The 27,352-nt window shown below is 40.8% G+C and overlaps 1 protein-coding gene across 4 annotated transcripts in view; it reads right to left on the reverse strand.

Moving 5' to 3' along the window:
* Positions 1-19,754, reverse strand: part of GLI3 (GLI family zinc finger 3) — a 211,790-nt gene extending 192,036 nt beyond the window's left edge. The window contains exons 1-2 of one of the 4 annotated variants that reach the window (NM_001271903.3): positions 19,655-19,754; positions 6,183-6,345 (exon numbers count right to left, since the gene is read on the reverse strand). In NM_001271903.3, coding sequence (NP_001258832.2) covers positions 6,183-6,306 — 124 coding nt within the window. In that variant the 5' untranslated portion in view covers positions 6,307-6,345; positions 19,655-19,754. Of the gene's footprint in view, positions 1-6,182; positions 6,346-18,631; positions 18,872-19,198 lie in introns of those variants that run through there. The other 3 variants (XM_015281558.4, NM_001398311.1, NM_001398310.1) reach the window with 3 other exon arrangements.
* Positions 19,755-27,352: the final 7,598 nt, after the last annotated feature.

Below are 27,352 nucleotides of genomic sequence, written 5' to 3' on the forward strand. Positions count from 1 at the left end.
GAGGGGGAAAAAATTGAGGGAAATCTCTGCAGAATTAATGAAGCAATAGCATACCGCACTTGCAGATCATTTGCTTTAGAGTAGGGTACGGGTAGGGCTGGCTCACTGAAAAATAACAATGGAAAACAGCATCAGGCAGAATGAGTTATTGCAGTTGACGACAAACCCTAATCTGATGACTGAAATTTTATTAGTAAGCATAAAGGACCATGGGTGCATTACTCTGAATGAATACGTATTTAATCAGTTGCTCACATCAGAATACCATATACCAAGACAGGCAATTCACACTTAATTACAACCTCCACAACTTCAGCTTCCAGTACTTATAAAGCCTCAGGAGAGCTTATTCTCCCCAGGACAGGGGATAGCTATTTTTTTTTTTTTTTTTTTTTTGCCATTATTCCCTTTGGACCTGGCCACAATTATTGGAACAGAACAGTAGGGTACACAAAATCTTTTTAGTTTAGCTCTTCGTCCTGATTTTCCAATACTACTGTATATGAGCACTTTGATCTTACTTTTCATGATAATCCACATCACCATTACAGATAAGAATTGCCTGGAATATTTGCCTTGCTGCCTATACACTGAAGCTTGTCACTTCCCTTCCAAGATCTGATAATGAAAGTACTAAAGGCTGTTGTTTCCTCCCTCACCTGAAAATGAGACACGAGTAGGGCCCCTCCACACCTTCTGATGCCAGCAGAGGAAGCAGGATCTCCTGACCACTCTGTGGGATCAGGTCTCATATAATCACCCTGGGACTCTGTTTGCAGGCCACTGAAGTAGTACAGGCAATGTTTCTTGATACTCAACCATCTCTTTTGAACCCTGACCTCTCAAGGGGACCCTGAGCACACCAGTCCAACCAGGGGGCCAAGAATGACCAATATGATTAACACCTACTTAAAGGTGAGCTTGAAAGCAAGCAGCAGGATGGGCAACCAACTGAAATTTTAAACAGGAAATATGATTCCTATGGAGTTGCAGGCTGCCACATATTTTCCTCGCTCAATCCTTAAAAAATATTAAGGAAAAAAAAGAAAAAAGAGAATTAGATTTAGCCAACTCTTCTTCTGAAAGAATCAGCTGACGAATGAACTTCCTCTCATTTATTCATCTGTCAAGATTCGTCTTAAGTTACATCATCATTAAGATAATAATTTCTGCTTTCTATTGCTTTAAAGCATGTTCCCAATAACTATCTGATTCTGATAAAGGTAGTAAAGTCCACAACCTACATACGGTTATAATTAGCTTTTTTTTCTAAGGCAGAGTAACAGGTTAATAAGAAATATCAGATTACACTGGAACGAGCTCATGGGTCAAAAACTAGACAAAACACATCCAACTGAAAATAAGTGCTTGCCTGTCAGACACTGAACAAGCCTCTACACAATAACTGCATTGTTTCAATGCAACATTAAAAAAATCAGTACAGAGCCAAAAGTGCAAAAGAGAAAAACATCTTAGTCACTGACAAAACTCACAAGCTAAACAGTAAGTAAATCAAGTATTATAATCTCCTAATGTTCTCCAAGCAACCACATAGTGCAGGTCAGCGCTGTAAAAGCATTAATTCATCCTACACAGTAATTCCCTGTACTTTTCAGAAAATAAAATGAATAATTAATTGTATCTATAGTGCTGATTCAATGAAAAAAAAATGCATATAGCTAAGGGCTGTGTTGGATTTGCATGGGGTTTTTTTGGTCAACACCAAAAAATGTACACATATACAAAGTGGAGTGTAGTATGGAGGTGGCAGAGCATTAATGTCCCTGGCTAACTTTAAGCAGGGCAAATACCCATTATGAGGGCCAGAGGTGCTATTCCTACACCCAAAATGAGGCATTTGCCCAAGGACTTGCTGAGTGGAGCTGAAGACTTGACCACAATGCTGCCACCTAAGCATGCTGCTGATGGCAGCAACAGCTTCCAGGGACAGCTGTGATGGCAGAGAAGCAGGTACAATGCTCAACCAGCCAGCTCACAGGCAGCCAAGACTAAACACACCCCTTCCAATGTGAACTGCTGGCATCCAGCCCACTTCAGCAAGGCAACTCACCATGCAGACCCCTGCAGTGCTGAATGTGTTCAACTAGGACTGTTTTTTAATATTAGAGATACTTCATGTTAAAGAAGGCACCATAATACCCAACACAGGCCCAGCAAGACAGGCTTCACAGTCTGCAATAGTAGCTGAAGGCTCCCCAGGGGGAGCACAGAATTAATTTTAATGAACATATTCACATATACTTCTCCTCAAAAAGCCATTTCATGCACAAATATATTAAAGCCTTTCTGTACATGCAACAGCTTTCAGGATGATGACCTAAAGCAAAAATAGACATTACAGGGAACAAGAGTCCCTCCAATACCACGAGACTGCCCTTTAATGATGAAAAATTATATGAAACGAGCAGGCCAGACAGTACTGAACTATGGCAGCATGGTGGCCTCATTATGCCAATGTAATACCAGTGACATTGCCATGACATAAGTATTTATTCATTACTGTTGCTTCACCAAAGCAAATCAATCTGAACACATCAAATCATAACACACAAGAGTAAATATATTTTATATCCTAGCAAGAACTTTTTTTCATGCAGCCTTTTGTGAAAGACCATCTCCATTAGCAGTTTTCTTCAGCATTTTTTCTCTAGCAGTAAAAACAGCAGTCAAGCAAAGAAGCAGTAAAAGGAACAATTTGCAAAGAAATGTTTCTTTGCAAACCATGTGCAGTTTGGTTAAGATACACAAAATGAAACACACAGGAGAAAAGATCAAAAGCCTGCAAAGACAAATTCAAAACAAAGTAAGAGAGGTTCCAAACTACAAAGTCCCACCAGGCATCAAAGTGCAAAGATTTTTGTTATTACAAGTTATGCTCAGTATTTTTTAGCTTTTTTGATCACATGTGTTCTAAAAGAAGTTTTAATTTGCTCCAGCACTAAGACCTTCCCTACGTTTGGGCCTGGAGCACGTTTCAACGGCTTAGTTATAAATCTCTGAAATTAAGCACTGATAATGAAAACGTTGGCAGACCCTTACCGAACAGAGCAAGCATCTTAGTGATACAGCAAGAGTGTGGTTGAGTATAGCAGAAATCTTTTTTGTATTAAGTAATCACAGTAACTCAGAAGTGGCTAACATAAACTATGGCCCATGCTTGATTACTGTTCTAGCCTATAGGGTATCCAGTGTCTTGCAAGGGGCATCCACAGGCCTAGGCCTCGTACCTTTGTTGCAGTGTTGGAGTTAACAATAACTGCCCTTTCTCTCCACCTTCCCCAACTTACTTTCCTTGAATATAGGTTTACAGCATGCTCTTCAATAACCAGTTTGCACATGGTAAGATTTGGAAGGTTTCCATGCCCAGTATTCATTTTAAAATAGTTTCTTCTAAAAGGTGGATTACCCAGTTTTGAACACTGTTGAAATAATGGTATTTTCTTTGCAATTAATGGTGGTACTTTTCATGATTACAAGCTTTTCATGAAACCTGTAACCAACAACTTACCTATGATTCAAATTCCGAGTACTCTGGAAAACAGCAGAGCTGTCTCTCCAAAAGCTATCTCTCAAGTACATTACCCTGCAAACTTTGGTAATTAATGCACTGTCCAAAACGAGGAGCATTTATATTAGACATGTTTACGAGGAGATATTTTTATGACAGGCAGACATTGCTTGGCAAGCATAGCAGTCTTCTGACAAAGACAGCAAAGATCATTCAGTCTTTTTGGTACTTTTAAAGGTATCTTACCTTGTTAAACAGAGCATTCAAATGCAAATCACAACCATTTAATAAATCCACAGCCCTCTGCAAAAAGAGGCACTGAATCAGCAAAAACTGCATGCTTTGTAGGAGTGGTGTCTGGTATCAACTGATGGTGTTCCTGTAGTAATACTCATTCCAACATTAAGAATAAAAGATGTAAACATGATGCAAGCTCAAGCTTTCATGCAAATCGGTCCCTTATAACCAGAATTCATTATTATGACAATCACATCTGCAAGAAGTGAACTTCAAAATATTGCAACAGTACAACGCATCCTTAAGTTCCTAAAGTGTTGGTAGTAGATTTTGTTTTGGTATGTGCTCCAAGGAGCCTTTAGTCCAATAAAATTTTTTTTGTGTTCAGGAAGGAATAGAACTTTTCATTCCTTTAAAGCCCAACTCTGCATCTCTAGGAAACTGTTTACTTGGTTATGTGTGAAAGTAGATTATAAACCCAAACCTTGGAGATTCTGGTGACTTCCCCAAATATAAAAAGACTCTTGTAAGACCAGCCCTCACTCACTGAAAACAGAGGTAACTGACATTACCTTAAACAAATGCAAGCTCTGACCCCAGGATGTGTACCACATGAGCATCTCAGTTCATTAAGAGGAGAAAATCACAGTGACAAAAAAAAATGTTATTCATTAGGCCTAGAATCTTTTCAATTCCTGGGAGTTTGATGACCCTGACATGCAGTAAAATACACCATCAAGATGCAGCAGGTAGTTAAGAACTAATGCTCCCATTAAGCTGATAAATAGAATCAACAGAGAAAATGATCTGACCAAAGGATTTCAGTAAACTAGTGTCAGATTTAGGTAAAAACATCTTCAAGAGTTTACCATTAGCTCTCTAATCAAAATGTTTGATGATACTGTTAAACCCAGTCCAAACAGTCAAGAGACGTGTGCCAATACTGAGTTTAAGTACAGACCCCTGACATCAAAGAACATGCATATGTGTTTAAGTGTGCATCTGTTTGAAAAATTGGGCCAATGCGGAAAATCCTATTATTAAAAAAAAAACAAACAACACAATAGGGAGTTCTTCAGCTAATGTGAACCTCTGTAATTCTATTGACAGCATCGGATCTACAATGACTTACACCAGCTGAGGATCTAATTTCATATGCCTTCGAAAACTGATGCAACTTTTTCCATAGCTGTTCAACAGTTTCTGTATTCTCATGGGGATCAACCCAAACTATTAGGTCAGCAGGTGCTGAGTTTGCTTTGAATCTGAAGTCCAGTCACACATAAGGATGCTGGGACTTGTGCCATATATTTTTTACTGACCCACAGAGATTTCCCTCTAGAACGGCTGCAGGATTCATGGATTTTGTACTTTACTCCACTTGGACACAGATGTTTCTCTGAGAGCACAAACCCTTCTTCAAGTTATCACAGTGAAAAACTAACCTGGACTACAAGACCAGATATTCGAGTGAGAATGACAGAAGTAGAACAGGTAGACAGAAAACATTTTGCCAGGGATCCACTAGGACTCTCCAAAATACACAGAAAGCCATTTTCCAGTTTTAGCAATTATTGGATTGATTTGGGGGTGGGGGGAGGGGGGGGGGGGAGTTAATCTGCAGCTACCCAAAACCTACAGGGCCAAACACTTTTTCAAGCAGTATTTTTCCTAGACTGCAAAGGGAGTTTTCCCACTAGTATGGATCAATACAGTCATCCCTCTTAAACTGAAAAATGAAAGGGTTGGAGTTGGGCTCACACATTCTCTGGAGGAGTAGAAAATACATAAAGTTTTCAAGTGAGGTAATCTCTGTGGAGAATCAAGAAAACTACTCTGTTTTTGCAAATCAACAAGCTGTACATTCACAATTTTGAAACAAACTCATGGAGGGATACAGTTATAGCATAATGTTTTATTGCTGGCCATTAAAGAACTTTGGGAAGGTGGGGGCTGCACTTTGTGAGGAGCAAGTTTATTTGTAAAAAGAAAAGACAAAAATCCTTTGCCATAAATTTCGAAGGACTACTTCTGTCTCTTTTGTAATAACTAATAATCTAACTAGTGAAAGAAATTTCAATAGCAAAATGCAAAGCACTCACAAGCCCTGCCAGGCTAATCAAGACAATTTCTAAAACAACAAAAACAGGAACTTCCTATAATAAATAACTCAGCACACTTACATCTCAAATTAGAATATTTGGAAGAAAAAGACGACACCTGATGCCAGAACAGGCCTTACTGTGTCCTATCACTTTTCCTCCACCACCACCACCACCCCCCATGTTTGTTTTCTTTAGCCTTTACTTAGAACAAACACTGATCCAGGTGCAAATGCTCACTCAATTCACAAGGAATGCAGTGAACATAAAATTACTGTAGGTTTGGCTGCTAGTAAATTCCTGCTGTTACTCACCATTGGAAGTTGTGCTGGAGGCAACAGCTTTCTCACTGACATCTGTTCGATTGGAGCATTTCACAATGGAATTCTCCACTTTTTTCTTCTCTGTCGTGGTAGAGCTATGGGACTGCGCCTCCATGGTGACTTCTCATTACTTCAGCTCTCCTTGAACTAATACCTGAATGAAACAAGAAAGTCATACACTTTACATACCATTGGAAAGCTTAGCTCAAAACCTGTCACATCTCTCAGCTGAAGAAAAGCCTGCAGCACAGCTGTATTAGCAGCCCAGAGGACATTTCCAGATGCCCATCAAATCAGGTTTGCATGCATGAATTCCTGAGAAATTTAAGGAAAAGCTAACACTAAAAACATGTATGTTCTTCCTTAAAGAGAATCAGCATCACAAACCACTATACTGCTTGATGGGCTGGCCCTTTTTTTCAAATAGACATGGGGTTTTAACAGACATGGTGGGGGGACGAAGACAGTATTTCTCTCTTATGTCCACAGCACTTCGGAACAATGCAAAAGAAATCAAGCAGACATTCATGTTGATTATAGTAGCCAAATATTTAAATTTCAACTTGCACACTATCCGAACACACTGCAGTTATCCTGTCTATCTCTACACTTGTCCTACTTGTGTAAATATCTCTCATTTTGTTTGTTCAGAAATCTAACTCAAACAAAAGTGCATTGGAGCAACACCCTGAAAACCACAGAGCAAGGCAAATATTATTGCTAGTGGCAGTTAATGAGATTGCTTTCTTTTGTACGCAAACGCTGGAAATCGAAAGCTCTGTAGAAGTGTCTGTCTGCCTTTCTGGACTCTTCTCAGTGTCACCTCCAGCAATATGTTCATTTTATACCTCTTGGACCACTTTACCTTTTCAAGCACTGGTCAGCAGCTTCACTCATGCACACCCATCTTTCCAAGCAAGCTGTACATAAATAACTGGTAGCAAGCACACACCGTTCCTAGAGCTAATGTCCTCATGCTCTGGTATTTTGAATGTGATCCTATCCAACAACAAAAATTAATAATAAAAAATGAACAGCACTGCAGTCATTAGCTAAATGAGGCTGAAACGGAAGTAAGTTGTGCTGCTCCAGAACAAGATTTAAAAGAATTAAAATAACAAAGGCTTCAAAACAAGCCACAAACTAAACTGTAATGAAGCGTAATTACATTAGCAACCTGTTTCCTCAATTCTGACAGTCAGAAAAAAAAAAAAAAGGCTACAAAGCCAATTCACCACAAACACAGCTGTCTAGTAAACCTTCCCCTTTTCCACCTCCCTAGTAGGAGTTCTTTTTAATAGCACAATAAAACACTCCAAAGCCTCATTGTTATACAGTATGGATCAAAGAGGAGCCCAATCACTAAATGAATCATTATTTAGCTAGGCAGCATGGCCAGGGAACCGGACTAGACAGCAGAGCCCCACTGCCACCGACTTACTGGTCCAACCTTCAGCAAGGCATTTTTCCTCCTTTGAGTTTCTCTCTAGCTAAAAACTGGAGTAAGAAAGCTTTGCCTGCCATGACAGAACACATTCAAGAGTGCTTCTACCTGTTAAAATGCTATATTATAGCAACCTGAGAAATGATAGAAGGTGATCTCCTTACAATGCAGGAGAGATCTAACAGTCCTCACCTATACCCAGCAATGTTCAAATATTGAGAAGATATCTCATACAAGCTTTATAAATAGGATCTTTACAAATTTCACATATGCTTCCCCTTCTTCATCTTGTGCAAGATAATGCACAGCCTAGGTCAATTCTCATCCACATCAGGCTGTTGAGACCCTTGCAATGGCACAGACCAGGGGAAGGTGGTACTATTGCCAAGCTTTCCCCCTCACCCAACCCAGAACATAACCATTTTCTCTCTACAGCCTTGACAAGCATCGAAATCTGCCAGCACCTATTCTCCAGCCACAGCACAAGCTGGTCTTTCAACATGCTCTCACCTCCTTCAGCTGAATTATTAAGTATACTCTAAGAAGAGTTTTCTAGGCTCCCTCTGAAGGAGTTTTAAAAGTTACATATCCCAGTTGTGGATATTTTTCTTCTGTTTTGCCTTTTAAAGGGTCAAGGCATCTGTTGAGCTAGCACTTCCATTTACATCAAAGAGTTCAGCTGTGTGAGAGCCTGGAGAAGAAAGCTGGAGAATGTGGCCCTCATTTTCTTCAGCCCTGAGTTCATAGGCCTCTGTCTTTTGGCTCAGAGTCACGAAAGGAAATCTTGTACTTGCTACCTAACTAGAAAGGAAGACACCACATAATTCACTCAATTTCACCACGCCAGCAGTGGCATGAAGCACTACTGAAAATCATGAAAAGGCTGGCAGGTGTCTACAGCGTTCCATGTCTCCTACCACTCCCTATCACTTTCATTTTTGTGCTGCCTGCTGTGGACAATGGTACAAAACACAGCTCTAAAATAGCAGCTGAAGTGGATTTTTGGTCAGAAAATTGCAGAATTGGCAAAGTGCTAGTATAAACATCTGTTCTTGGTACCTGTTCTGGTTCATGTCTGCTTAGTTTACTTACAGGAGACTGTTCTTATTAATGTCAACGTTGAGGATAGACCACTGTACAAGTAAACTTTCTTCTTTGGTCCTACTCACTGCATCCCTGGCTGACTGCTGCATACATTTCCCCTGTGCTTTCCTTCCTCTGCTCTCACGTTCTACGGTGTCTGCAAGAATGTAGCTCCAGCTACATTCCAGTGCTGTACCAACTCTAGGGCAACAGGCATGGATGGAGAAGTAAAAGAAAGGCAGGAAAGACTGTAGGACCAATCATCTGAGATGGGTGCCTTGGTGTGTTTCACCAAGCACTTCTGGTACGGAGATAGACAACTAGAAATCAATATGGTGCCCCAAAAAACCTTTTTTTTCCACAAACACAAACTTACACCTGTGTTGAAAACACAAACAAGATGTACAATTCTTTCAGAATCATTGTCTGTAATTCTGGCTATGCTGTTTTGTTGTTGTTGCTGTTGTTTTTTTTTTACAGAAATTGTACCGAAATATGAGAATTACAATCTATCAAAAAAGAAAAAAAAACCACAAAGAACAGCAAGAAAGTCTGGGACAATGTGAAAATTTATTTCCACTGGCTGCTAATCCCTATCAAAAAGCACTCTGAAAATCAGCCAGCCTGACCTTATCTGCACATTAAAATACGATGTGGTTTATTTTACAGCGTACAGGGCTCCTGCCAGCGCGAGGGTCAGTGATTTCCCAGTTCCTGCCCCTAGGCTTGAGACAATATACTGAATATATTCAGCAGGGATGAGTTCCTCTTCCTAAAAAGCAGAGAGCTAGTTTCAGTCAGCTCTCCAGCATTTTCATGTGCATATGAATAGCAATAAAACGCTATAAAAGTGCGTGGGCGAAAGTCTGAACTTTCATAAGTAAATAGAGAGATAAACATTCCTTCCTGCAAGCAAACATTCATGGCTTGTTCCCATTTAACCATGCCTGAACCTTTTGTAATATCCCTAAAGCCTGACCTCCCTGCACAATTAAATTCCAGACCCCCATTTTAAACCTAACCTTTCCCAAAACAGCAACCTGCCTGCAGGTGTGTCTCTTCTTTTTTGAACCACGTATGCAAACTTTCACAAATGCACATTTAATTGGAGAAAAAAAAAAATAGGAACAAGCTTAATTACACAAGGAAAACTGTCTCTTTTTAAATAGACCATCAATGGCAATATGTTGGCAATGTATTTTGAACAAAAAATTCTTTCAAGCAGTTTGAAATGATATAATTTCTGGTCCGATGTATGTTGGTCATAAAACTGTGCCTCACTGTAGTAAAACAATTGTATTAATATAGCAGGGAGGGAAAAAAAAGTCTCTGTTCATTTACTCAGTGTCACCTAACTGAAATGAGTGGAGCAGCCCTCTCCCCAGAAGAGCAGGAAACATGACCCTTTCTGAATATAACACTGCAGTTTTCCAATAAATCCTCAGCTCTGCCCTGCTCAGCTCCTATCTGAATTACTTTTTAGATTATTGTTTTGTTTAACTTCATTTTAAGGATCAGATCATGCACACATTTATGCATGTAAATAGTCTCACTGACCGTCAACAAGACTACCTGGTTCCATATAAGCTGTCAGGAATCAGCATCTGAAACTCTCAATTTTAGGCTGGTTTTAAACCCTCTGTCTTTATGAGGTACATTTTTGAGGAGGTACCTTTTAATGCATTGTTAAAAAAAAAAAAAAAAAAGCTTCTCACTGCTTTATTCGATGCTGCGATGCTGCTGCAGTTGTATTCAGTTCATTAACAAGTGGTTTGCATCCACTGAGAAGAGCTGTCTGAAATAGCAGTGTCACAGCATTCATCATCATTACATCAGCAGTAGGGAAGCTCAGACTGATTGCTATCAACAACCAGAGTGCCCCAATCAGCGTGCAAGCAAACATAGCATGTTTAATTTTTCAGAAATGACTCTGGGTATTTAGGGTGGTTCATAGGTACCACTTTGATCCACACTACTGGAAGTAGTCTTTGGGGATACAACACATCTTGAAGAGCACAACCGTATGAAAGTGAAAAACACAAGGGGAGGCACAAAGAACAATCAGGCCATTACAGCCTCTCTCAACCATAAAAGACCCTTTATCAATTTTATCAAAACCGGTTACACTGTTCCTTGGGATTATTTAAGGATAAAAAAAAAAATCTGTCTTGTTCAGATACATCCAAATGCAAAATTTACACAAGACAATTTTATGCTATTATATGGGAGCTATTTCACACTGATTTATTCAGGCTTGATTCAGGTACACTTAACTTCTAAAACCCACCTAGATCTCAGCACTGCTTTTCATCAAACCTGCTGGCAAAGATGCTCTGACAAAGTTACCCCTGACAGTACTTGGTAAAAAACACACCAGTGCTCAGATATTTTAAGAAATATCTACTAGTTACAATATTAACCGTTTGGAACACTTAACTACTTTTATAACAGTTATAGGAACTAATCTAAATGTTACAAATTTTTGAAATAGTTTCACCTTTTCTCAGTTCTCTGTAAGCTAAATCAGAGCTCTGCAAACCTCATTAACTACTCCTGGGCAAATTTCATTCAGATTCTTCCCTGGTGAGCCAACTGGTCACAGTAAGACTGCTATAAATGGGGTAAAAAAAATAGACTTATATTGACTACGTATAAAAACACAGAGTCACTAATAAGCTGTGGAAGAGATATCTTATACTTCACAGTATTTATCTGTTTAACTTACATGCCTGATTTACAAATGCACCAGTTGTGAACTTTGCCTAAATCTGTTTGAAATGCAAAGTAAAATTAGAAAAAAGACAAAAAAAAAAAAAAAAAAAGATTGTATCAGACAGATCTGTTGCTTGAAATTAAAAAATACCCCAAGTTATAGGGCACCACATGTATTAATGCAATCTTTCCAAATTCATTTCCATCTACTGTCTCTTCCTGTAGGTTACTTTCCTTTGATTTCTTTCCCCCATAAAGACCGAAGAACAACTAGACCTAAAGCCTGGTTAATGATGATCTGATCTGTTCCTGATACATTAAATAGCTCGTGGCAACAATAATGCAGGATCACAAACACAAAGGCAATCAGCTAGGCAAAGCAGTACTATTATCATCCTCATGATTAAGATCCTAAGTGAGAAATTATTCTATGGAGTGCATTGAACTACTGATTAAGTGTAATAATTGCTTGGCTCCCAACTACATTTGCTTACATCTTTCTGATGCAGATAAACCAAACAGCTGAAAGTTATGAAAATATGTAAAGCATATACATACAGTAGTATCAGTAAGGATGAGTAACCATTCTACTGAGACATCACCTCAGTTGTTCTTAAAACACATCACCCATATCCTCCTGCAAGAAGATTATCTCTGCTTCTGTGATGATATTTATCCTGTTGTTAAGTAGAAGTCCAATTAAATATTTTTACTATCACTTCAACAGATTAAACTCTGTATCTGAATAAACAAGCTTTCCACAAGGAAAAAAGTGATTTGTAGTTTCTTATCCAGTAAGTAGAATGTAATGGATAAAGAGACTGAAGGATTTGGGTCGAATTGCCTAACAGCTCCACTCTCCATCTCACAGAAGCTGCTGCTTGGGGACAGGAAGCACAAAGCTGAGGATTTCAGAGCCAGAATTTTCAAGCACATTTTAGTGGCCTTTCATTTCAGAAACAATATATCCTCCAAGGTCAAAATTTACATTCCATTTCTTATCCAAGATTCTTTAGATTTAGCAACTGAACATTAAAATGAAAAACACAAACTAAAACAAGTCATTAACACTGCATCTAAGTATTTGTTATTTTAATTACAGGGTCGTGGGTTTGTTTTTACTCCTAATTTTAATTGTGATTCTCTCACAAACGATCTAATCACAGCAAATTGAAAGAACAAATGTTGTTTCCTAAAAAAAAATGCAAAGTTCTCCACATTTTTCAAGCCTCCACATCTGTAAATATACTGGGAGGAAGGGACAAGATAAGGGTTAAAAACAGTAATGCATACTCGTTGCAAAGTAGAACTCCTTCCCAATTAAACCAATATTGGTAGAAAATTAAGAGTAAGCTTATTTTGCAGTTCTACACATCCTTGTGCTTTGAACTCCAGAGCAGGAAAAACCCTAATGATTATGCCAAAGTACGATTAGATGTGAAAGAATTCACATGGAGAAAAATATCTCCTGCGAACTGCTTGTAGCAATAGCCTAAACTAAGAGTTCAAACTTCCCTACCAGGTCTACACTCAGTTTTTGCCCATACCTTTCTTCAGGAATTCAGTACCACTAACTCCAAAACAACTTAAACAACAGCATAGTGGCTTCCTTCTGCAAAACACACATTTTACAAAACCTGATTTAGAGCATTCATGTGCTCAAGATTTGAAAGCATAGGAATATGCACAGAGAAACACAATCAGCAAGTCGTGCTGTGTTGATAACAAACCCTATGACTTCTTCTGTTGATACTATTATTAGCATTAGAAACATATATGGTAAGGATATACAACGCTTTCTTCTTTTCTTTCTTGCTGATATTTTGACAAACAGCTTGGTAAAGCAAATTATAAACATCTGTAGCGGGTGTGCTTTGCATTATGATTCATTTGGTTCATCAAATAAGTCCCTACAACTGCCACAGAAAAATGCAGAAATATTCTAATTCAGAGCACTAAAGCTAAACACAAATTCCAATGGCATGATCATTTTCTTCACACTTTTTGCTTTATCTCATCAATCCGAACAGATGGAAGTTTCTTTAGAATCAAAACTAGACCTATATATCAATGTCAATCTATACAGGAACTAAGCTCAAGGAAGAATATATTTAATATACAACTATAGCAAAGATGTGTCTTCTGTTTCCAACTTATGATATGCAAATGAGAGAAGAAAAGATTGTATCCAATATTTTTAAATTAGCATCTTAAAATTAAAGATTCAAGTAGAATGTTCATGAAAATCCTATGTTTTGATCATCACTCCAATTCCTGGAATAGTATTTATCTACTTAGCTTACTTTCAACTTAGGGCTACCTCAATCCAGAATTTCACATTCTAACCCAAGACAGATGTTTTAACAAGAGAAAGGAAAGCTCACCATAGCCAAGAAGAACTTCAAGCATGAAAAGTACTTTATAAAACATTACCTTCAGTCTTTATAGTTTATTTTAGGTTTTACACCTGTCTCATAGTAGGAGTAAAGCTGCATCATGATTCCTTCAAGTTTTGGAAACTTGACAAAATACAACAGGACGACTCTGACCTGCTGCAGTGTGAATTCCTTTGCAATCCATCATCCATGTTCAAAGTGGGTAAACACAGAATTATACAGCTGTCTTGCTGTCCACGGAAAAACATTCACCATGAATTGAAAAGCCAAACAAAACCACATCAAACCACACGACCTCTTAGTTAATAATTGGTAGTGCTAGAATTTCATTTCAATTATACGCATTTCAGAACAGCAGACGCTGTACTGCAGTGACGCTAACTTGATCTGTGTTTCTGACTATTTGATTTCAGGTATTCGCATATCTTATTTAACGAAGGCTTCATTCTCTCAGCAGCTGGATGAAGTACGCTTCACATGCAGTTGATTTTCCTGATGTTAACAGATTCGTACATAAAAAGAATTTCATACCAAGCAGCAAACATTGCTGTGGGGAGGTTCAGCTCTATACCACCAACGAAGCAGCTGGGTCCTCTAGCCCTAACCTAAGTATCAGACACCAAAAATAGACAGCAGCGATCTGAGAATCATTGTAAAAAGGGATTACTGGTCTAGGTAATCAGTGCAGGAAAATAACTGACATAACAGCGGCCAATTCAGCTAACAAATTATTCCATTAGATCTTTGGTTATCAGTGGATTCTGATCTTATCAGTTCTGATACTCAGCAACTATTGGAGACAAATGTGTTCTTTGCAATTAGTTCGTCCTTTGTTGCAATCTAAATGACATTGCAGGTGTTTTTAAAGATCTATGTACTGTCTTGTTTCTTGTTTCATTCTTAAAAAGAGACAAAGCAAATCAACTCTTCAGATCAGCAGCTAATTTAATACACTTCCAAGGTAATGCAGGTTCAATTAATTCATATGTACAGTGCACACAACAACAAAACCACAGTATGACGCCAGTGCAATCTTTAAGAAAGTTCTCCCCTAAATCTCTGTAGAAAGCGGCCTTAAAAGAAAGCAGGGATTAGAAGTAGGGAGGGGACTTACCTCAAACCCAGCCAAGCGGAAATCAGAGTGGTAATTCTACAAGTCGGCAGAGCACACTTTTAGAGCTATAATGGTGTGAAGAAGTACTGGGCAGCATTGCCTGAAGGCAGCACTAATACACTGATGACTAATGACTGGGCCATGCAGACAATGAATTTGGGGGCTGAAAACTAACAGAAACCGTGCAGCACCTTGACAAATGGGCTTTCAAAATTTCATTCACTGAATAACCTTTAAGCATAAAATTGGCTCAAGTTCTCTTGGGAAAAACATGACACGTTGTTGGACAATAAGTACTTTCCTTTTTAATTAAAACTATTACACCAAATACATAAACATGATTACAGTGAATAAAATTTAAGAGTTAACTCTTTAACAGCTAGAAAACAAGGCAAGACCTGGAAGCTGAGGTGCAATGCCATGCCGTTCTTAATGGCCAACAAATTCCAGGTTTCACTACCTGATTCCCTGAAATTCACCACTGGCAGAACACATTTTCCCTTCTTTGACACTTAAAGGAGAATGAGAACTTCAAAGGTATGTTTAATGAGCTGCTACAAACACAATTGGTTAAAAGAGGCTCAGAAATTGTGCACTAAAAGCTATATTGTGCTTAGAATTACAACTGGAAAAGTCTCATTTTAAAGAGCCTAGTCGAAGTCAAGCCCCCATAAAACAAATCAAGCCTCACATAAACTTTGTAACCTTGTGTACCGACAAACACGTTAAAACAACAGAATCACACTTTAAAGGGTCTCTTTTTTCACTGCAACTCACTTTCCAATTTGAAAATAGTAATTCTGGCTATTTTTACAGACAGAGTGAAATATCTGAGGTGTCTCTAAATTAACAAGTACCACTTGCCCTAGACAGCATCGCCTTTAGCAGCTCCTAAAAACTTCAGAAAAGGATCTTAAAACAGGAAGCTTAGTGAGCTCATAAAACTGTTGTTGGAGCCAGGAACACATAGCATATTTAATCTGCGAACTGTGAGAGTCTACAATGATTTCAGCAAGATCTGAGGCATGCCCTCAAGGTTTGCTGGGATCTGGGATTAGGGAGTTGATAAGAACCCTCTACTGCCCATGGACATGTTTTTCTTCTGCAGTTAAACACAAATGCATAGAGACGTTTGACTGCTGCTTGGCGTTACTGCTCAAGTTATATAAAAGCTTTGCAGCTCCTTTTGCTGTCAATATATCAAAGTTAAAAAAAAATCATCAAAGTGTGAAATTTCATTTAAAGTCTTTGCCAGTCTACAGCTCTATTTCACAGACCTATCAAATAAAAGCACAGATGAAAAATACACTGAGAGAGCTTGAAAAGTTTGCAGCAGCACCCATGCCCTATTTTTGTTTATTCTGTCTCATTTTATTTGATATTAAAATATAACAAATCAATTGCCTTATAAAAACGACAAAATCTGAATGGAGGATGTCTATAAAACTTACGCTTAAAAGATGACTTGAAATCATTATTACAGCTGAACCTTTTGTTGAATAAAAAGCTACCTCTGTAGCCATTTTAGCATTTTAATTGCCTAACTGCAAGTTGGCAGAAAATTTCTTGAATCTTCCAAAACAATCAGAATGACTACAGAAAATGAGTGCCAGAAAAACTTAAGCCTTCTTCAAAGTATTCTTTAGCTAGGGATTTACAACAATTGCATAAAGAAGAAAAGTCTGACTTTTAAGATAATCTACTATAGTCTAAAAGCATTAACATTCCATTACTAAGGTTTTCCTGAGGATTTCATGACTCATTGATTCACTCTTCCTTTAAGTCTGCTGCTTCTTTGTACATTACTGTCTCCATATAGTTGAGTGCATGCAACGCTGATCATTAAACTGTTTCCTTCCATAACTCCAAATAAATCCTGCTCTAATAAGCATCAGAGTCCTTATTCGTCTGGCAAGGATGATGAACTTTTCACTAACATTCCGCAAAACAAAAAAAAAAAAAACGTGCCAGTCCTTGCTTGAATACATGGGATGGAATTCAAACATGCTACAGAGCGCAGGTAATGAAATAGCCTTTCCAAAAATGAGGCAGGAAGTGTAACTGAAACTACTTAAACTTTTAAGGGTCAGCATCAAATGCATACAATCGTCATGTTAAAAAAAAAAAAAAAAAACGAAGAAGAAAAAGAAAGAAAAAGAATAAACAATCTACAAGATGCGCAAATTATAATGATATCTGAAAACTTTAACAATTTGGTTTCTCTAGCAACAGCACCAAAATAGAGATGATTTATACAAACCAATAATTTCTCAGCTACAAAATGTTTTTGCACCTGAAAACACACAATGTACCTTTCACGACTGATGGTTGCTTCCAACAGTAAATGCTGTCTTGGCCACTGCACGCATTCTCAAGTCAAAAGCATTACTCCACTTAAGCAGGAAAACGCAGGTGATGTCTTTGTTTTGTATCACTTCCACAGAAATGCTTAGGAAAACAGCATGTCATACTGAAAAACATGCAGTTATCCAAACGCAACTGTGCAGACATTAAAGCACCTTAAGCCATAATTTTATTTCCACTTCCTAACAGAGAAAGAATATACATATGCTAAAGGAGCATACTTCTTACTCATTCTTCTTACTCATTCAGAATCACATAATCCTGCTTTTAAAAGAAATAATCCCCCCCCTTAACATAGCCTTCTCTCATAGTTACTATTTTAAAATTGGGCTATACACCAAACTGAAAGTATTTACACAGGAGCTCGTTAAACCCAAAGCTTCATTATATAAACAAGCTCTCAGGAGGCTACTTACAGTTTACATTGCTACACTCATTCACTAGTACTTTGAATATATATTTCTCCTGAAATACTGCACAGTGGTCATGGCAATTTCTACATGTTAAGGTTACTTCACTTTTGAAACACAGCATTTGTCTTCCTTCAAAATAATAGTGACATATGTAATTAAGAAAGTGTCAGATCATTATTAATTTTTAATAAAGAGCCTAAATGAAATAATTATAGGAATCAATCAGTGAGGCACCTTCCCAAATTACAAAGCAAATGCACAAATATTCAAACTACTTAGGGCCAGTTCTGGCAGATTTCAATCCATAATCTCTCTGCAGGCCAAATTCAAAACAACCTTGCAGCACAGCACAACTTGGTGACTTCCCATTTTTCCACTGACTGAAACGCCCTCAAAACAGGTACTCACACCCTACTCAGAAAGAGAGGCAGCAGTGCCCTTTTAGAAACGTATTAATTTAATTAGACACATTATCTCAAGGTCTTTGAGAAATCCCGCTTCTCAGTTGTTCTGTAGCACGCACAAAAGACAGCAAGTCTGCAGACTGAGGCTTACAAACCACGTTTATTGAGCCTCGAGAGTCAGGTGGGGAGAGCAGTACGCAGGCAGTGCGTGTAGAGCAGTGGAGCGCCGGGCACAGCTCCGGGCCGCAGCTCTCAGAGTGACACTGTGCAGGGCAGCTCGCCTACCTGCGACTACAGGCGGTGCCATCCGCACAGTCCATCACTCCAAACTGAACTGGCAGCTGGAAAATGCATACCAGCTGGCAAGGAGCTGAGAGAAAATGTTTTACATAGATATATCTGCATGCAAACTGGCAGAAGGCCACGGACAGCGTGCCCGAAGGACCGCATCAAAAATGGGTTGTAAAGAAAAAAAAAGATCGGGGCGGGGGTGGGGGGATTTCCTTTTACCTTTTCTCTTCACGTGGTGTGGGAGTTTGGGAGTGGGCACAGGCGGGCGGGCAGGCAGGGAAGAACAATTACTGCGCCTACGAGCCCGAACTAACGGCTCCTCGCAGCCGCCACTTTCCTCCAACTCTTCGAAGTTGCTGAGGGGCCGCGCTTTGCGGCTCCCCGCCCGGCCCGGCCGAACTGAGAACGGCAGCGCGGCCCCACGCCCCCACACAAAGGCTTACGCCGCCGCCCGGCCGGTACGCAACTTTCCCTGCCCCGCGGCGAACAACGGCCGCCCGCCTCTCCCGCCTGACAGCGCCTTCCGCGCCGCTCCCCCGCAAAGTTTGCGGCCGGCCTCCTCGGGCAGGGAACGCCCGCCAGCCGCTGAGGGGCCTGGGGTAGGCGGACGACGAGCGGGCCGGTCCCACTGAGCGCCGTCCGACTTGGGGCGCCCCGTGACAGCCATTTTGGGGTCAGCCCCCCGGCTCCCGCGAGCCCGCGCTCCGGGAGCGGGACGGAACACCCGGGGCACGGGCGGAGCAGAGCCCCGCGAACAAAGAACTTCTCGCCCCGCCGGGTACGTACCTGCCGCCGCCAAGCCCCGCGCTGCCCATGGGAGCGGGCCACGGTCTCCCACGCCGGGCTAGTGGGGCCGGCCGCCGCCGGGCATGCTGCGGGCCGGGCCGGGCCGGGCCGGGTGGCGGAGCGGGTCCGGGGCGGCGCAGTGAACTCCCTGCCCGCCTCCCGCGGGGCACAGCCCGTGCCTCTGTGTGTGTGCCGTGTGTGCGCGCGGATCCGACATCGGCCGCGGCGATCTTGTAATCTGATCCCTTCTGACTCACTCGCACTGACTGACATTTCTGATTTGGTTCGACAAAAAGAGCGGGGCGAGAGGAGAAAAGAAAAAGGGAGAAGCAGCCCCCGCCGCTCCGCGTCGAGTGCTTCGGGACGAACTCTCGTTCCGTCCCGTCCCCGGCACCGCGCTAGCTCCGCGCGGCCAGAGCCGAGAAGGAAATAAAAACACCGTGCCGAGGTACTCACGTGTCGGAAAAGTTGTCCGTCCCGCCGCTCTCCGAGTTGTGCAGATGTTGCAGAGCGCCCGCCGCCGCCGACCTCTCTCCCGAGCGCTGCCCTCTGGCTCGGAGCAGGGAAAGGCTCTTGGGGATAACTCCTAATCCCCACTCCCTCCGCCAAACTTTCCCCCTCCCTCCCCGTCCCTCGAGCCGGACTCGCTCCGGCCGGGGAGCGGATCGTGGGGCGCTGACGGCGGGGGCGGGCTGCGGGCTGCGCCCGGGGCTGCGGGTCGGGCCGCGGCCTGCCGGGCTGCGAGGCGCGCTCTCGGCATGACACCCCCGCTCCCCCCTTCCTTCTCCTCCTCCTCCTCCCCCCGCCATCCCCCGGCCCGGCCCGGCCCGCCCCGGCGGCGGCCCGAAGGCGGCGACAGCCCGCCCACAGCCGGCAGGCAGCGGCGGGCCCCCCCGGCCGGCCCCTCCGCGCCGATCGCTCCCCTACCCTCTCTCCTCCTCCTCCTCCTTCTCCTCTCCCATTCCATCCTTCAGGCCGTCCTTCATCCCCAGGCCCCAGGACGGCCTCCTGCCCCAAAACCAGGGCTTTCTGGAGGAAACGCATCTCCTGAGTGGGGTTTCCCCGTGTGCAGGATTCATTTTCACCCTGGCACCTCGGGCTGCTGTGAGCGACAGACTTCCAGGAAAGTTTCAGCTAATTCACTGGACTCCATAAAATAGCGCTTTGAGGATAAAACGTGAGCACATGGCAGAGGTGAAGGTACCAGCCTGCCTGCTAGCCTCTCTGCACCCCCAGCTCCTCGTTGTCCCACTCTGCCCTGTCCCTGTCTCTCGTGCACAGTATAGTCCGCAAACAGTGGCAACAGGGAGCCCAAAGAGCACAGAATTTACTGCTTCCTATTTTTCCCATCCTTCAGGAAACCCTGCACCTTGACAAGACACCTTGCCTTTTTCCAGTTTTGCAGATCACTCCTCTGACGTTAGAGAAGTCTGAAAAAACACGTATGAGCATTTTTGCAGCCAGTTTCCTTCAGGTCTAAAGGCAGGTCTGTCTCTCAGGAAAAGTGTATGTTTTTAAGTTGTTGCCATCACAGTGTCAAATACTTCATATACACCTTTTTCATAACCCGGCTTACAACAGAGCCAAGTAAAGATTTGTTACCAGTGTCGATGATTCAACAAGGTACCAAAAGCTCAGGCTACCCCAAGCAGTTGACAGGTCCCACAAAAATCAATGGTACTTGTAGACAGGCCTGCTCGCTATCTGAAAATGAACAACCAGCCTTTGACACCACACATTTGATAAAGCTTTCCTTAATATTGCCATTGAAAACATTCTGCATCCTATTACAAAACGAAGCTGTAGTCGAGGTTTGGAGCACCTCAGTTCACAGGTTTTTCAGAAACCAAGAGAAGGCAATTTTATCAATGCCACCAGATCTCTGAATTTCCTCAGTGGTTTGTGTGTGTTTTTTTGTTTTTGTTTTTTTTTCACCTGGAAATCTCTGCAGAAGGATAGTTTTGGAGAAGCGCGTATAATCTACAGATGCCCGGGTTGCACAGGCCATGCTGGGCACGTTGTGCATCTTTTTCTCAGTGCCAAATACACTGACTTTTGGGACAGACACACAGCACTCATGTCCAGATACATGATGTCTGACCTGCCAGGCTCTTGGGCGCACTGGGGAGATCCAGGCAGGTGCTGGCTTGCAGCAGAGAGGACCGCAGTCTGGGAGCCAGCGATTTCACAGCATACCAATGGGCAAACCTGTCCCTGCCCCAAATGAGCAGCACACAGTTGCTCAACCAATACTGCTGACAGGCACAGGGCTACACAGGAGGAGGCATGTGCCACAATCATATCTGAACAATGACATTAAAAGCTTATATTATTCCACCTTTTTCATCCTATGTGACTTCCTTTTTGATTCCTGGGAAAATGTGAGCTGCCTTGTGAAAGTACGATAATAGTTATATCTCACTGTGGTTGTTTTGGCCTAGATGTAGCCATATAAACAGGACCGGAGGGGAGGGCTCAGCATCTTTACGTAAACCTCTGGATCACTTTAAGAGTTATGTGGTTCCTTCAAGTTACAGATCCCTTTTTTCTTTTTCTATGTGTTGCCAATTCCTTCATATTTTTGCAGTCTTTTTTTTTCACACTTTTTTAGTTTGGATAATGAAAGCCTTCAAAAATAACAGGAAAATTAACCTATGTAAAAAGTGTTACCATATAACAGAAACAAATTAATGGGGAAAAATCTGTTTATCTAACCATTTATCATTCAGAATTAATAATCTTAAGATAATAATTTTGACAATAGGTAGAACAAATGTTGAGATGGACATGATTTTAAGTTGAGGCTAGCCGTTTGGATTGGTATTACTCTTAGACTTTCAAAAAAAAAAAAAAAAAAAAAGAACTGCTGTTTCCTAGGATTTTTGTCATCTTATGCCATGAAAGTATATTTCATCCTTTAAAAAAAAATGTGATTCACACTAGCTTGGTTCAAGGCACAGGTTTAATAAAAGAAAAGAAAACCCTCAACTCCCATCAAAATTAAGACGGTCAAGAAATTTTAAAACCTGAAGAGCAGTTAACAATGCTTTGAGCTCTGCTTATGGAAAAGAAGAGGGAAGGGAAGGGAAGGGAAGGGAAGGGAAGGGAAGGGAAGGGAAGGGAAGGGAAGGGAAGGGAAGGGAAGGGAAGGGAAGGGAAGGGAAGGGAAGGGAAGGGAAGGGAAGGGAAGGGAAGGGAAGGGAAGGGAAGGGAAGGGAAGGGAAGGGAAGGGAAGGGAAGGGAAGGGAAGGGAAGGGAAGGGAAGGGAAGGGAAAAGATTTCTGATGTATTTTTGAGCAACAAGTCTTGAGAGAAGAGAAACACAGGAAAAACAACCAAGTTTTCTGCCTGTGCCTGTCTGAATGGTCAGACCAAGCAGAAAATAAGAAATGAAGGGAAGAGGGTGACATTTGCCACTTGAAACGTATTGTGAATGTTTCAACACCTTGACAATGAGGCACATAACAGAAGCTCAGAGCATCCAAGACCCTTCAGCTACACAAAATGAAAATGGGCAGCTCTGTTGAGGGAGTTGCTTTTCTTAAAACCTTTCATGTCTGCTTCAGAGGAATCAAACTTTAAAGAGGAGCAAAGACAAAAAGTATTATTAATAAAATGTATTGACTTTTCCACACATGTAGATTGCCCCTCCAAGAGAAACTAAACTGTGAGACTTGTCTACGATGTATCCTTGCAAAGAGGAATTGCCTCATGCAGAAGACCTGCCAGTCAGTGCCAAAACCCATCTCTCTGACAGAAGATACCACAGCCACAGGGAATTTCTGCCAAAACCAGCATCACCTACAATCCTTGTGCATTTCTGCAGCCTGCCTTATGCCCCCACTTCTTCTCTGCCCATGCCTTGCTGCAATCGTTGTTCAAGGAAAGCACAATCTTGTACAGGTGTCCTGCTGACAGGAGCTTCAATGCAGAAGACCTGGTAATAAGTCACACCAAGAGCAGAGCTTCTCACCACCCCCAGTTGCACCACACTCCACTTCCTCTCCAAGGACTGAGTACTCAGCCTCTGGAGATTGCCATCTCCAGCACTGCTGGAACCTGTTATTCTTTTGGCTCCCCACCTCACCATACAAACATAATTTGGAGCATCAGTACCCATGTCCTCATGGGCAGCTGGTCACCCAGCCTGCTGTTGCTGGTTATCCAGTCAAGTGTCACCCCCTAGCAGACAAAGCTATCGTCACATGGTTTTGCCAACAAGAAAATCCACTCACTGGGATAAATTCCGTGAAATAGGTACATGTGCTGTGTTTTACCACAGTCTTACCAGGCAACCTCAGGAAGCACAAGTGATGTGCTAGGACATAGAGCAATAGCATCAATTTCTGGTCATCTGTGCAATATCCATGAAGCAGTAGCCATTACAAGAGAACTTGACCAGCACATCTCACTCCCACCCATGCAATCTGCTTGTTGCAGGACTGTCTAGTATAGCAGAGAGGTCTCAAGAGATAGCTGGTGGAAGGAAAGTAGGGGTATGAGGTGTTAGCATGAGGAAATCCTCAAAATCTACAGGAGGAGCAGCTGGGAACTTGGGGAAGGGTGCATGGCCAAAGGTGAGATGTACAGCTTGTATTTGGAGATCACAGAATTTGGGAGGGATATAATGTTCAGGGCAAAAACCCTGAGTGTAGTACAAACAGGGAAATGTAAGGAAGATAAATGGGTAGATTGCTCTTAAGTAGGGGAAGAACTAATTCACTGGAATCTCCTGGCTTTGAATTGGATTATGTACCACTGCAGACTAAGAGAATTTGATCTAATTTAGGTCTTCAGCAGAAATAAAGTCTCTTTGGCAGTATAGTATTTGTTATATTGTTGAAGGAAAACTGGGAGATGGACTACTGAACTTTAAAATATAACTCTGGAACCAACATCATGATTTTTCTTACAGTGTGGCTGAAACTTTTTACCTTTCTAGACTAATAACAAAATACTGTAACATCATCATGTTGTGGAACACATTTAAACTTACATAAATATTATTAACCAGAGAATTATTAGTCAGGGAAGTTTTTTTTTGTTGTTTTTGGTTTTTTTTTTCCTTACTTGTAGTTCATTGCATTTCAATTGCCTTCTAAGGTTAAACTGATCCTATGAATTTGACTATTATTTTCAAAAATTCTTTTACTGACACATGCCAGTTTCCAGCATAATTTTTTGTTTTGCTTTAAGTTCACTTCATTATTTGGGTGTTTTTAATTATTATTACTGGCATTGAAAAAAAAATGGAAAATTATTAGGAAATATCTGGATTTTTCAATATAATAAGTATTCATCATTCAAGAGCCTGAATTTTTCAAGGTTTCTCACTATAGCCCTTCGCAGGCTACAACATACATCATTATTTCCCGTGATTCTTAGTGAGGAAACTCCATGTCTGTCTGCTTTTTCTATTAACTTCAGGGATCCTGCTAGATTTCAGTGGAAGAAATAATGATCTCTAGTGATCAGGATTATCTTTCTACTGTAGATCATAAAGCATAAAGCATAAACTTCAGTTCATACTTCTGCCCTCTCTGATTTTAATATATAGTTGCTTTAAAGCACTTTGTTATTACAAACATCAGTTTCATAAGAAGAATGTTTTCTTTTTCTTCCAAGAAATTCAAACTTTTTTTTGGTGCTCTTTTGGTCTGTAACCATAAATATATCCAACAAAGAGGCAGAGGGAGTTTCCTTTGCTATTTAAAAGCACACATACATATTAATTATCAGACAAGAAGCACACGGGGAAAAACAAAGTCTGTCTAACAGGCTGCTTCCAATAAAGACACCAAAATCATAAAAATCCACACAGAACAAGCATAAATAGTTTGCTTATCTCCTTTTTACCACACTATAAGAACAGAACATTTTACCACACTAATAAGAAAAGAAATTGCTAATGGTACTGACATTTATACTGTTATAATTAGATAAATCATCATTAATATCCCCTCTAAATGATCTGGGATACTTTCAACCTGTCTCAAGGGAATTATTTCAACTTCTCTCCAGACTGAGCTGCTGGACTATACACGAAAGAATTTAGCACCATTTTGCAAGTCACAAGCCTTTCTTCAGGAGATGGAGTTTATAGACTCTTCTCCTGGCAGAATTTAAACCAGTTCCTTGAATGAAATAATCTGTAATAGAAAAAAAAAAAAAAAAAAAAAACCAGTTTTCCTAGCATATCCAATCCTACTTCAACATTGCCTACTATAGCTGTGTCAATCATGGGTGGGAAATGTCACATATACAAAGGATCCGTCAAAATGTCTTTTTTTGTTTTCCAATTGTTGATACAGTGAATTGGAAATACGCATTTTGAGGTACAACGTGGCATTCAGACACTCCCCTAGGAAATGACTAAAATTTTTCCCTAAGCCTTAGATCTACTAGCCCATATTTTAAAGTTAAACTATTCTCAAATACCATGGAAAGCCTGCAGTCTTCAGACTTTTCATCAGCCTCTTAAATAATTATTGTAGTAGCCTATGTTTCTCCATTTTCATAGTTCAAATGCATATACAAGGTATTTATCTGCTTTTTTAAAATTGCAACAGGAAAAACAGAGCATCTAAGTCATTTCATTTTAGCTATACATAACTATGCTGAGACCACTTACTATTTTTTTAAATATCTCTTTCATAAGGTTTTAATGCTTCGCTACCACTATAGTATCCCCATGTGTCCCAGGCAAAGTAGGTAAATAGCATCTGCCCATTAGATAGCTTTCCACATGCATTCAGAAGTCCCTGAGAGCTGCTTGTTTATCCCTCATTGCCACCTGGATGCAAACTGAAATCTCATCAGCACCCAAGCCAGTTTACTGGCCTTAATCTGTTCCTAGTGGACAGTTGTCCTTGCAGAAAGATACTGTGCAACACATTTGATGGTATCTAGATAGGAGACATCTGAGATTAGTCAATCTGAGGCATGAATTTCTCTTCCACCAAGACCTCATGTGATCTATCTATATCTACTTCTCTTAATCTCCCAGTCTCACATCTATCTCTCTGTACCAGTTGCTGGCTTAGTCCTATTGTGAATGGGGCACTGAACTGTACACCCACCAGACGGATCAAATAAAATGCCTATATCACACCAGATGACAATTTGGAAGGATTGTCAGTGAATTTTTTCCCACCAAGACCCCTGGTATCATGTCCCAAATCAGGCTATGGCCCAGAAATACAGTATATCTAGCTTCACAGCTTCTAGTAATGGATGAAAAATGCTATGCAACTTCAATATAAAGCTATTCTGTTGGTAGAAAATTAGTACATCTTGAAATACTAACAAGTTTGAACAGTCAGGATTTATACTAGATTAGGTATTTTCTCTTCAGCTTCAGTCAGCATATCTGTATTCCACAGGAGGATGGTCAAGTACTCATGGCAGGTCACATTGTCACTGGTGTGATATACGACTGCATAAAACTCTCAATAACTACAGATGACAAAAGTCACATGCTTTAATATGCATGCATACACATATACATAAATGCTTTCATAGCCTCTAATTTTTCCTATAGTTATTTTTTGTTGCATGTAATTTACATCAGATTGAGCCCTCCATTTTCCTTGTCTGCAAAGAAAAGCATTCATAAGAACCTGGGAGGAACTGGCTGTTCTGATCCTGAAATATGGCCCCCTTTTTGAAAATATCCTCATAATCAGTTCTTTGATGCTACTTTTAAAAATTTCTTAGGCAAAAAGAAAAAAAACCTCTATAAAATACAGTAAAGTTGTACTTCCTGTCTATTATTTCAGTCCCAGAACTGAAAGACTAAGAAGATAGTTTTCAATATTACAGTTAGCTTTGTTTCTACCTAGATCTAGCGAGAAAAGGCACACAAGAAAGCATGCAGGGATTTTGGGAAGAGGAGGCTATTATCTTCCCACCTTTCATCATGCAAAGTCACAGAAGTGCTTTGTAGAAGTTTGTATACAAGTCCTGTATTGCAAAACCAGCTTCATACAGCACCAGTGTTCTTGTGAATAGTGAACCCTATCACAAGCATTCTGAAGTCAAACACATTGCCAGGTAATGAACTTTATAGTAGCTTTCAAGGTCCTTCAGCATCCAGGTGTCTAGTCTATAGGTCTTAAATGAAAGTGGATATCATATTTCAACTTAGCAGTCATT

This window comes from Gallus gallus, chromosome 2 (assembly GCF_016699485.2).
Source record: "Gallus gallus isolate bGalGal1 chromosome 2, bGalGal1.mat.broiler.GRCg7b, whole genome shotgun sequence".
In the NCBI taxonomy this organism is placed as follows: Eukaryota; Metazoa; Chordata; class Aves; order Galliformes; family Phasianidae; genus Gallus; species Gallus gallus.